This window comes from Poecile atricapillus, chromosome 2, assembly GCF_030490865.1.
Source record: "Poecile atricapillus isolate bPoeAtr1 chromosome 2, bPoeAtr1.hap1, whole genome shotgun sequence".
In the NCBI taxonomy this organism is placed as follows: Eukaryota; Metazoa; Chordata; class Aves; order Passeriformes; family Paridae; genus Poecile; species Poecile atricapillus.
Genome location: NC_081250.1, coordinates 9,712,918 through 9,724,964, shown reverse-complemented (window position 1 = coordinate 9,724,964; position 12,047 = coordinate 9,712,918). Strand labels below are relative to the sequence as shown.

Sequence of the window (12,047 nt, the reverse complement as noted above, 5' to 3'; positions counted from 1 at the left end):
GGGATCTTCAACGCTCGTGTCCGCCGGCTTCGTTCCGCTCCGCTGGGGCGGCGCCGCGGTGTTGGAATCGCATTCCGCGGGTCCATGAGGGTTCGGCCGCTCTGAGGGAGCCCGAGGTAAGCGGCTCTTCCGGCTTCCCGCTGCCTCCTCTGCCGGGGCCTGGCGGGAGCCCCCGGGTGACTCGGGACGGGGCCCAGGAGCGGCCCTTGCCCTGCTCTGTGGTGTGGCTTCACCCACTCTAAATATATGTAAGTCACTTTCCCAACTGGAAAAGCACGTCAGGAGATACATAGGATGGAGGGAATGTTTACGTGAGCAAATAAGGCTCTTGGTGGCCTTGCCCATTTCCTATGGTTTTCATTTGACAGTCGAGAAAAGAGACCATTTTACTACACCTCTGTGTTTCTGATACAAATAAATACTGCTGGGAATGATGACCGGCTTAAATAGTGGGTGTGTTCTGGAGAATCCATTGTGGTTTTTTTAAATCAGAATATCCATTAAAAATTTACTCTAAGACTTACTTACTAAAAAAAAAAAAAAAAAAAGAAGACCACACAAAAACCCAAACAAAAAACCCAACAACAAAACAACAAAAAACCTAAAAAGAAAGCAAGCCCTGCAGCCTCGTGATGTTGTGAATCTAAATGCTGATTCAGATAACTAAAATATGTTGGAGGGGAAAACTACTTTACCTATGTAATACGTGTATAACTACTGTAATATATGACATACATATATATAAATGCTATGTATATAACTGATATATGACTACAACTGAGACCAAAATGATCTTGTTTTGATATACAGTACCTTCTCTAATGTTATGCTTTGTTTATAAAGTAGGGAAGGCCAATTCCAGGATGAAACGCAAAGCATTTTTGCAGGTTGTGTCTAAAGAGTCAATTGAAGAATTCCTGCGTTACACTCAGAATCCTGTAAGTGAGCCAGTGTATACATACTTCAATTCTGGAGTCATAAGTCTGTTACAGGTGCAGAAATTGTGTGACAAAGGGACAGAAACTGTTTCTCTGGTACTTGCAGATGTGTGGGAATAATTACTATTGAAAATAAGTTCAAATGGCACTTGAAGGAAGATAGGCTGAAAAAGCTGTGGAATCTGAAATACGAATATTTATAATAATTTAATATTTATTATATATTATGATATATTAATAATACTATATAATATTTATTTATTTAATAAATAATTTATTTATTCTTATAATATTATGTAATATTTATAATATTTTATATGCGATTGTTCCACATACTGTTTTTAAAAAGTAAATTACTAGTACTGTGGTAATTAAAAAGAAATTATGAATTTAATGTTGCTGAAGTATTACATTTTTAAATTTCAACCTATCAAAGAGTTTACTGGTAGATAATGAATGTGAGTTAATGTACAAATGTAGCAGAATTGTGTTGCACTAGTATTTGTTAATTCATTTGATAGTTTTGGCTGTCCACTTGTTCTTTGGTCATTGTTTGATTTTACTTGAATGGTTTCTATTTCTGAATGCTTTAGAGAAGGGGTAGATTACTCTCTCTAAATGAAGTGTGGAGAGAACAGGGAGGAACAACAAAACAAATCCCCTGAAATCTGCTATTAAAATCTCATTTTCATTATGTGTATATATTGCATAATAATGAGAAATAATAATTTGCATTGAGGTGTTTTCCACTCAGCTTCAATCTATTTTTAAGATATACCTGAGTTCTTCTAAGCATCTTTTTGCTTGCTGCCATAAATGGTATTGTCAAGTTAGTTTCTTAAGCTATCTAATGGGTATTTTCCTAGTAGTACCTGTATCAGGATAAAGCGGATCAGTTGACCTCTATGTACACAGAGGCATGAACTGATTTAATGTAGCAACTATACTAAACCCACAGTCATGTTCTATATAAGCTTACAAAGTTTGTCTTCCAAACATCCTTGAATCTTTCCCCAAGATATTTGCTATTTCTTTCATTTGTGTGCCTGTCTGTAGTTATATATGACAACTTTATTACCAGATTGCCTCTGCTTAAAGTGTCCTTCCCATTTTTCCCTAAATCTAAACACTTTAGCGAAAAACTATTCACTCGAGTTTTCGCTTGCAGTGTTTCCTTTTCAATTGATTTGGTTGTGTTGATTCTGCCATATGTATTCAGTAATTTATTTTAATCTGCCATGGGCAATTTGGATTAAAAATAGGGAGGGTTTTCAACCTTTTATTTTTCATCACCAATTCACAGGATTTCTCTTGCAACAGTTTTTAGCTGTTGCCAATATCTCTGGAAACTTTGTCACCAGCTATGATGAGTATATTGAAAAAATTGTCTTCATGCTGTTGTAGTGTAAGGGAATATGAATATCCACATGACTTTTTGACTGTCCAAGAGACTCGAGTTATTTTATTAATTTCCTCTTGAAACCTTCAGCGATGGAGGATGTGTGACCATGTCTTGTCTTAGTATGAGGATCCTCTTTTTTGGATCTCCCTTGAAAAATTCTTGGCTGTTTTTGTGGAGGAGGCTGTGGTTAAATAAATCGTCATAAAAGCATTATATTTGCTACTTAGTTGGTGCTCTAGCTTTAGAATAGGCCTTTTAAATTCTCTTGAAAGTTCTGTTTTTAGCATCACTGCTTCTTTCCAAGTCTGTTTTCTACACATGCCCCGACCCCCATTTTACTTCCTCCTTGAATTTTTTCTTTTCTGCACTCTCAATGTTTAGATTGATCAGTGCTTTCTAAAATTCCAGGGCTTTGCTAATTTTCATTCAAGGTTTCTCATGGGCTTTTCATTTTTTCCTTTGTAATATTTTAAAAACATCATATTGTAATGCTGTTCATTGAGATCTTCAAGAGGTGCTGATAATTTTTTCCACTAAATCCCATTCCAATTCAAGAAAGTACATAATTTCTTAGACAGAAAAATAGGAATCACAGATATGATTATCATTCACTGTCATCCTTTCCCTTCATAGATTTTGGAATAATTGTATCTCATATCATCCCAAAGAAAAATCTAAAAGCTCTGGTGTTATTATGAATTCATTCTTTCTGTTCAAAACGGTGCAATCTTAATATCCTGTCTTTTGGGTTTGTTTGAAGCACAGGGCTGCAGAACTCCCTGTAAGGCCTTTAGTTTATTGTATTTGTTCTCAGTTGTAGAATAGAATAGAAGTTCTCTTATAAATATGTAACAGGATCTTTCTTCTCATACCCTTCTGGGAACTTTCTAATAGTTATTGCCACTTCTTTCATTCCTTTCTGTTTTTACCTTCAACTTTTTCTTTTTGATGCCTTGCAGTGTATCTGCAGAGTAAAAATATATTTATTTCAAGATCATGGACATTCTCTTTCCTCTGAAGTGGTTTTGATCCAGTAAGTCTTCACTTCAGTATTACAAACTACATCTCAGAAATTATCTGTTCTTTCTCTTGGTTATGCCCGGTTTTCCTTCTCATTTTCTCTCTGCATATTCCCTTTCCTAGCAGGTTGCCTATCCTTCTTTGATGCTAACAGACTCCTTGTCTCTGAGGTAAATTCTTCTAGAAAGGTTCTTACTAGGAAATAGTTCAGATCAGCCTTATGGTGCAGTCTCTGCTGGAGACTGATGGTGGTGTTCTTGTCAGCAGGGCTTCAGCAGGAGGTGTGGGGTCAGCTCAGGAGCTGGGTTTGATGTGGGGCTTTAAACCACTGCAGTGTGCAGAGCTCTGTGTGCAGTTCATATCCCAAATTAGTGCTGTACCTATGGTTCTCAGCGTTATGTTTCCAGTCCATGGCTAAGGATTTTCTTTCAACAGCCGTCATCAATCAATATATAAGAAAGTAAAGATATAATCAGGGACTTAAATTCTGTGCAGTTTTGAGCTTCTTAGCTGAGGGTATGGAATTGTCTTCATTGCTATCAAGGGCTAAAGACTTTTGTCTTAAAGGCAGCGCTCTTGCTTCATGATAGACTTAACTAGCAGGAATTCCTTATGCTATTTTTAAAAAATAGAACTTCTAGAAGGTATTTTATCTCTATAACTGTTGAGGAATGTAAGTTAATCATTAATGTAAAAACCCACATTACATGTAGAAAATATGATGATGAAGTATAAGCCACTTCACTGATGCAGGATTGTGTGGTATCTTCTGACCATTTATAGAAAAATACACTTGATCATTTTGACTTGAATGAGCTACTTCAAGAATTGCCAAGAAAGCAAAAAGAAGTGCTATGGCAGAGACTGACACAGCTATTGACAGAGAGCCTGATGGAGAACCCTGTGGAAGCTTGGTACAGGAGTGGAGATGATAAAGGTGATGATGACATGGAAGTTGAGATAGTTCCAGAAATGGTAAGAATCTTGTAAATTGAAAATATGATGAGTGTTTCATGTTTTTGGGACATAAAATGGAATACTGCCATGACATCTGAAAATATGCAAGGGTTATCAAATAAGATCAGCTCCAAATATCACCTTCCTGCTCATTTTTTAAATGACTTAATTTATGCCTCTGTTAAGCTGAACTTATGATTCTATACTGTAATAGACTAGATCTGCTGATAATTTTAATTATGAAAGATTTGACTTAGTTTTCTTGGTAGAGCTGAATGAGCTTCTTCTATGTCTTATTTCAATAAACAGATGTTAATATTGCAGATTTCAATTTTAAGTAGCTGGAATATAGTATAAGAAATCCACTACCTGATTTGTGATATCATTTTATTTAATGAAGGTCATGAAATCTAGATTTGACTGCACCTTCCACAAATTTAGAATATATAGAATTTTTCTGACTCAGACCCTTATATATTGCCTTCTGTGTTGTAGTCTATGTAGCCTTGAGAATATTCAGAAAAGGTTATTTAATTTTAGGGGAAGAAAAGAAATGCAATGGGAAAATCATTAGAGAAACCTAGAGGCTTCTGGAAAAATTAATCATCCATTCAGAGGCCTGTAGAATCACACACTTAGACTGAAAGTCACCAGATGTACACATCTCTGAGTTACACAAGACCCTGCTGGTTAGGGGCTTGTCAGCTCTGATATGGATATGTGTTTGAGTGGGTTTGTTGCAGATGAGGACTTCAGTGCATGAATGGATGCACATACACAGTCACAAAGTTATCTACTAGCTGGAGCTGAAAACCCTTTTCAAACATTTTGAAAATATGTACTTTAAAAATCTATTGTTTTGCCTCTTATTTGATAGGTTTTGGGTGGCAGTATGCTCCTTCAAAATGGAAGTGTAATAACAATTCAGCTTTGCTCACTGTTGCTAAGGTTTATTTCTTGTTTGAATTAATTTCTGAGTTCAAAACAAACTGCAGAAGTGTTTCCACAGCATTGCTTTCTTTCAGAAACAAACTGTAGCAGTGATCCAAGGAGTGGTGGCTGTCGTTACTGCTTCCATACCTGCAGTGGAAGAAAATATGAACTACAAAGCTCTTGTAGAATGTGTTTTTATACTAAACGGTGAGTACTTCTCTGTACTGTACAGAGTGCAGCATTTTACAGAGGCTGTTTGATCTGACTGAAATCCAGCTGGCCTATGAAACAAAACTCACAGGAGAGAAGTTGGTACTGGTTTGAGCTCATATCTATGAGACAAAATTAAGGGAGTGTTTACCTGAAAATTAGCTGCACAATTTAAAAGTTGGAATATAAATAGTTTTCTTTCTCCCAGCTGTTCATCCAGTGGAAGATAACTTTGATTATCCTTTGACTTATATTACTTTTAAGGGAAACTCAATATTCCATTGTCACTGACCCAAAAACTTGGGCCAAACCTTAGAGTTGCCATAATGCTGCAGTGAACATAAGCCATGAAGGTGTGTAAATGTGGCAGGAGCTAGCTGACACTGAGGTGTAGTTAGTGTGCAAACAGACTGCTGTTTTACAGGAATGACTTAGTTCATTGCAGTAAATAATCATTTCATTATTCTTGTAGGTATTCTTCCTCCATTACCTGCATCTGAAAAAAACCTACGTGACACTATCGAACGCATGTGTCAGATGTGGTGGGAGAAGGGACTGGAAGGGAAGGAGCAGCTGGGGAAGACTCTGTTTGTCATTCTGCTGAGAAAAAGCCTGAATAAAGCTGCTACGGTATGCTGAGGCTATATTGACTTTCAGGTTATTATTGAATACTTCAAGAAGTAAAACGCTGCCTTCTCTAGAACAAGTTTAAAAGATTATTGACATCAGTTTCACAAATGAACGGTTTTTGGGTTTTTTTACATTCCTTTTCATCTTTTCAGTCTTTTGTCCAGTCCAATGACCAAGGCTTTTATTCTAATTAACTCTTTTCGTTAACTCAGATTTTAAGTACTATGTTCAGCTAAGCATAGAGACAGCTTTTGTGGAAAGCTTCTTCTTCTCTTGCTCTTTATCTTTTTACAAATAATTTTTCTTTCATTTTACAAAATGTGTTAGTTACTTGGAGTATTGTGATACACATCTTTTGCTCTATCCCAATGGATGTATCCTTATTTTTTTCCTCTGTTTTTCCCGGTTAACTGCATGCGTTGTATGAAGTTTAAAAAGTGGAATGATGTGGTTTTAACATATTTTGCATGGAATGGCAACTTTTGTTCTGTACTTGAGCATGTCTTCATTTGTTGGAAGTAAGAATTTCTGCAGTTACATATATTTTTTCCCAGTAATGTGATGAAATGAATGCTCATAATTTCACAATCCATAACAATGCATTTCAAGTTCATTATTTAAAATCCTTTCAATGCTGCTTTGCATTAAAACCATGCCTACTCCACTCTAATGTGGGCTTCTTGTTTCCTGTTAGGGTGCAGATATAGTTCGTGTATGGAATCTACATCAGGCATTACTTTGTTTTGATTATGATTCCGATGAGAGTAATGAAGTCAAAGACTTGTTGCTTCAGTGTTTTATGAGTGTAAAACACATTAAGAAAGAAGAGGTAAGCCAGCTTTTATCTTACTTGGTTTTGTGCCAGTGAGCTTTGGTTGCTTTTAATAGTTTTGCAGTTTGTCTTTTTTACTGTATAGTCGGTAGCAATATGAGACAAATCAGCTCTGACTCCAAGCTAGAAATGGTTGATACTCTGTTTCGTTTGGAAAACTTGTTTCTATCCCAGACTAAAGTGTGAAAGTTTATGTCTAAATCTTCAGTCCAGTTCTTTTATTGTGAGGCAATGAGAATCAGTGCATTTCCCTCAATACTTAAAATCATTCCCTGGTGTAATTCTTTTTTTTTATAGTAGTTTTTCTTTTATAGAAAACAAGTAACTGTAGCAAAATAATTTTCCTGCTAAATGACTCCATCCAGGAGATTGTGTTGCCATATTCTGTTTTAAAAGTAGCATAAAAAGAACCCAACTTTACAGAAAAATGAGAATTACTTTATTTAACTACATACATTTCTCTCAGTGAACAGTTGCTGGTTTGTTGTTTTTAGGTTGTGCCTGTGCACCAGAATAGTGGTGTCCAAGCCTTTTTTCTGGTTAGGTGACTGGACCACCCGACTTCATCTCTGTGTTTGAAAAGACAGGTGTCTGCTAAGGAAGGCAGGAGCCTTTCTTGATATGGAAAATGTAAACTCTCTCTTTCTGAATTATTAAAAGTTTGAAATTAAAGGGTTTTTAGGCAAAGATATGGGAATAGGAATAAGAGATTTTTATTAGTATGTATAAATAAAGAAACCCTATAACTTAATAGGAAAATGAAAATAAAATGCAGTAGTACAAAAGCACTCATAGAGTTATATTATAACTTGACACTGTTGGTCAGGGTGTTGGTAGCAGTCTGATGGTGGCTGTAGTTTTCCTGGAGTGACAGTCTTGGTTCTGTCGAGGCAGTGATCCTATAGAAGGGTGTAATTTTTTTTCTGAAGGTCTAGTGGTGATGTAGAATGGTCTGGTTTTCTTTTGGGAATTTAGTGGAAAAAGGTTGACTGTGGTGTTCCAAGTCTCAGATTTTCTCTAGCTAGGAGTGCTTGGCTCCTCCCCCTGGGTGGAGCATCTCTCAGTGGGATGATGTAATTTTATCAGTCATTCAGTGAGACTCAATTAATAGAAGATATCCCCCTGGTGGGAGGATGAGTCGTGGAAGAGATAAAGAACACTGCCACTCCTGGTTTTAACCGATGGTAATAGCATACAAACGTTTGGTTACGTTTTGCATTTGCAGCCTAAGACACTGTGAAATTCTAACTCCTACTTGCATGTGTAAAATATATATATTCCTATTACTGTGGAATATATGAACTTTTGTCATAAAATAAGTCCTGAGATTGCTGCATGATTGTGGCAGTATAAGGATATGGCATTTTAAAAATGGAGATAGCAAAGGAGTTAGGTGAAATGCTTGATAGAGCATGGTTTGGTTACCTGCCACAAAGTTAGTGGGGTTTTTGTTACTTACATATCATATTTTAAGCTATCTTAGTTTTGACTAAAATTATGATGTACTAAGGCAATATGAGAGGTGGGAATGGAAAAAGAGAAAATGTGGGTGGAAAGAGGAAAGACAGGCAAGACTTTATTGACAGAGTTTACAATTAATTTTGTGTCCTTGGTGTATTTCATTTTAAGCCATTTTTTGTCATCTGGAAAAAGTGTGTACTTGTGTGTGTTCTTTGTCACAGTAAGTAATATGTACTAGCTATATTTGATTCTATATGTTTTTGTTCTTCTGTTATATTTGAATCCACTGTATTGTTTTAATATTTCATCTTCATATAGGCACAGCAAATAATTGGTAATTATATATGTAAAATACAACTGCTATCTAGGCATCAGAAGCTAATTTTTGTAGTGCTTTTTTTCTTCTGTGTCGTGTGAGACTTTTAGTATAATGTGTTAATTACTACACAGCTTTTCTAAAGGAAGTTTGCACTGTGAATCATGGAATGGAACATCCTTTGGTATAAAAGTTGTGGTTTTGTTGTGTTGCTTTTTTAATAAGAGGGGAAAAAAAGCAGTGGTAATCAGATTTGGTAATGAACATTTTTCCTGGCATATTAAAACTCATCCACTTTGCTCCATGAGAATCTGCAAATTTGGCCACACTTTGCGCATTTGTTTCTCTGCCCAAGATTTTTCTCTTTGCTCTCCCAGGGATTTCTGGTTCCTGATACTTTGTCATTTCGCATTTTCATAGGCCTGTCTCTTTCTAGGTAGATACAGGGAGCATCTTACTGCACTCTCTGCTCTGTCATCTGATCATCAGTGGTTTCAATCCTTAATTCTGGATTCTTCACTCTGTCTGGAAAGCAGCAGCTCCTGGCTGTAGCCTGAGGGCTCAGCCTTGGCCAGTGGTGGGTCTGCCTTGGAGCCTGCTGGCATTGGCTCTATCAACAAGGGGAAAGCTTCTGGCAGCTTCTCACAGAAACCACCTCTGCAGGCCTCCACTACCAAAACCTTGCCGTGCCAGCCCAATACATGAATCACTTTACATCTTGGAGGATAACAGTTCAAAATAAAAGGAGAACCATAACCCATTCTGGAATGATCCCAGGACAGGGCTCAGTTAAATTGTCTGAAATAAATTTAGACATCTGTGAAGGAGCGTAATCAGTTCAAGTCCTAGGAAGGATTTGATTGCTTAAGTGAATGACCCATGCTACATTTAATGACCTGAGTTGCCTCAGACATCCATGTGAGGCTGGCACATAATACACAGATCTCTGCTTTCTGGAAAACCATCTGGGCATGTAAAATTGCTGTGTTTAGGTTGTGCTATATTAACCCTTGTCAGCAGAGTCAACAGAGCAATTCAGCTCCATAAAAGAGTAACTGAACACCTGACCACATGAATGAATCACTGTTCAAACAATTAACATTTCAGAGACTTAAACATCCAAGTTCACATATCTCAGTTTGTGAGCAGAAATCCAACTTCACTATATGAGCTTCCAGTACTTATCCAGAATGGTAATGAATTTGGGTTTTCCTAGCCCTGCAGACAGGAGATTCATAATGTTCAAAGCATTTTCCTGTTGCTATGAAGCCACTGTACTTCAGTTGCAAGTCCTTTTGTTTGGGGTTTGTGTGCTGTGGGAGTTCAGTTGCAGTGATAACACACCTCATGTGTGCTCTCTAATTTCCCTTCCTGGCTCATTTCACTAATGATAGATTTCCTGTAGCATCCAAGAAACCAACCAATGCTCCTCCAGTATCTCTGCTGGACCTTTTTTTTGCATCCTGTATTGCTTCTAAAATGCTCGTAGTAATACCAGATATCAACATGATGTATGAATTGCTTTGAGATGAAACTGAGCTTTCGTATATCAGGCATAATACTCCCTTTAATGCCTGCAGACTTGTCCAACAGTTCCTAAGAAAAGTAATCCTAGTTTTTTTAGAGTACATGTCTCAGAGCGCAGCACCATAGCAGCTTAAGCTGCTATAACTCCAGGTTGCAGTGATCCTGTGTTGCCATGGGCTAGTGTTCCTCTTCCTTTCCACAATGTAATGTTCAAGCAGCAATGTCATGGGTTGATTGAAGGAGGTAGCTGTTTTCTTCTAGTAAGATTATTTTTAAGACAGATTAACTGTCTGGAATGGTTCATCATTTGCAAGACTGAAGGAAGGGAAGGGTCAGGAATGCAGTGTATCAGTTCTAAATCAGATTAAACCAGTGTATCAGTTCTAAATCAGATTAGAGAAGTGCACAGTTATACCTCATTGCAAGATCAGGGAGTACAGTGTTTCTGCCTTCTCAGGCTGTACTATTCAACACAGAGTAATATTTCTCAAAGGCTTATTATCAGGCTGCATTAGTGGAGTAATCCCCTGAATTTATATCTCTGTGATTTAGGAAAACATTCTTGTTCATATGTGGTTCCCAGTCAAACAGCTGCAGAGCCTGGAGAGCATGCTGTTATGTTTTAGAGGTGGGTCTGTTGTACTCTTTCCTTGCTAACCTTCTCTGTGTGTATAGAACAAAGTCAGGTGCTCTGTGTCCACAAGCACAGCAGTACCGGACACCCAACACTCTGATACTGCATTAATGCCAAAGATGACAAGTTCACAGTCTTATTCGCCTATCACCAGGTTACCTCTCACCATAATGAGAATGTTCATACCAGTAATTATTTCGGATCTGTCAATCACAAGCAGCAGATTAATTTAGAGACACTTATCATAATTTTCAGGAGCAGGCTTAATCTTTTGAAACCTAAGGCTAAAAATAATTGGTTGAAAGGTATTTTTTTTCTTTTTATAATCTGTCTTGCTGCTGAGGTTGTAGAAGATGAGATGAGCTCAAGTTTGTCCTCATCCTTGCTCTGTTGAGGAAAGAACTGTAGGTTGAAACTCCCTTGATCTTTTGTTTTGTCAAGGATGTTGATGTGTGACATGCCAAGTGGGACTGGACTGTTTAAGGCCACCAAAGCTGGAGATAGAAACAACTGTCATTGACAACAGGAAGGATTCCATCAGACCTGTAGACAAGAATCTTGATATTGTATTTAGCCTTTAGGTCTTGATTTTTATGAGCTGCTGAGTTACTCCTTTACCCAAAGGCATTTCAGCTATCAATTGCACTACAGGGCAGTTTCTCACTATGTGCTTCCATCTCCCACCCCTACTCTGTGAGATTCCCACTCCAAGTGTGACTGGCATTCTATTTTCTCTGGTCTTAGATGTGAACACAACTTTTGGTCCAGGTCTCAGTGGAAATGCATCTGAACCTCTGCTGTTTGTTCAGTGACCCCTTTGCACTTCTGCCAATGTGCTCTTTACTATTGCACTTCCTTCTTTAATATTCCTGATTTATTTTTGGCTAGAAAGCTGACAGATACAAAGAACCCTTACAACTGGCTGAGTCACCCTTATGTGTGATCAAACAATTTGAAGTCTGACCTTCATCTGTAACCTAAGTCAGAGTGTGGCTGCCTATACAGATACTGTATAAGGTTCCAATTTCTGGGGCAGATCTTGCTAATACTGGAAGTGCATTTGCTTATTTCCTTCATCCACAGCCTTCCACTGCCTTTTATTGCAAAATTCTATTGCTCATCAGATTTGTCGTCATTGTTCCTGACTTGTTAAAATTGAAGGAAACTAATTTGGGAAGAATAGTTTC

At 37.4% G+C, this 12,047-nt stretch overlaps 1 protein-coding gene across 1 annotated transcript in view; it reads left to right on the top strand.

The window, feature by feature from the left end:
- NCAPG2 (non-SMC condensin II complex subunit G2) overlaps positions 1 to 12,047 on the top strand; it is a 42,676-nt gene continuing 30,629 nt past the window's right edge. The window contains exons 1-6 of the mRNA XM_058832290.1: positions 1 to 116; positions 844 to 938; positions 4,144 to 4,335; positions 5,343 to 5,457; positions 5,933 to 6,090; positions 6,785 to 6,919. Of these exons, the coding sequence (XP_058688273.1) occupies positions 864 to 938; positions 4,144 to 4,335; positions 5,343 to 5,457; positions 5,933 to 6,090; positions 6,785 to 6,919 (675 nt within the window). The 5' untranslated portion in view covers positions 1 to 116; positions 844 to 863. The remainder of the gene's footprint in view (positions 117 to 843; positions 939 to 4,143; positions 4,336 to 5,342; positions 5,458 to 5,932; positions 6,091 to 6,784; positions 6,920 to 12,047) is intronic.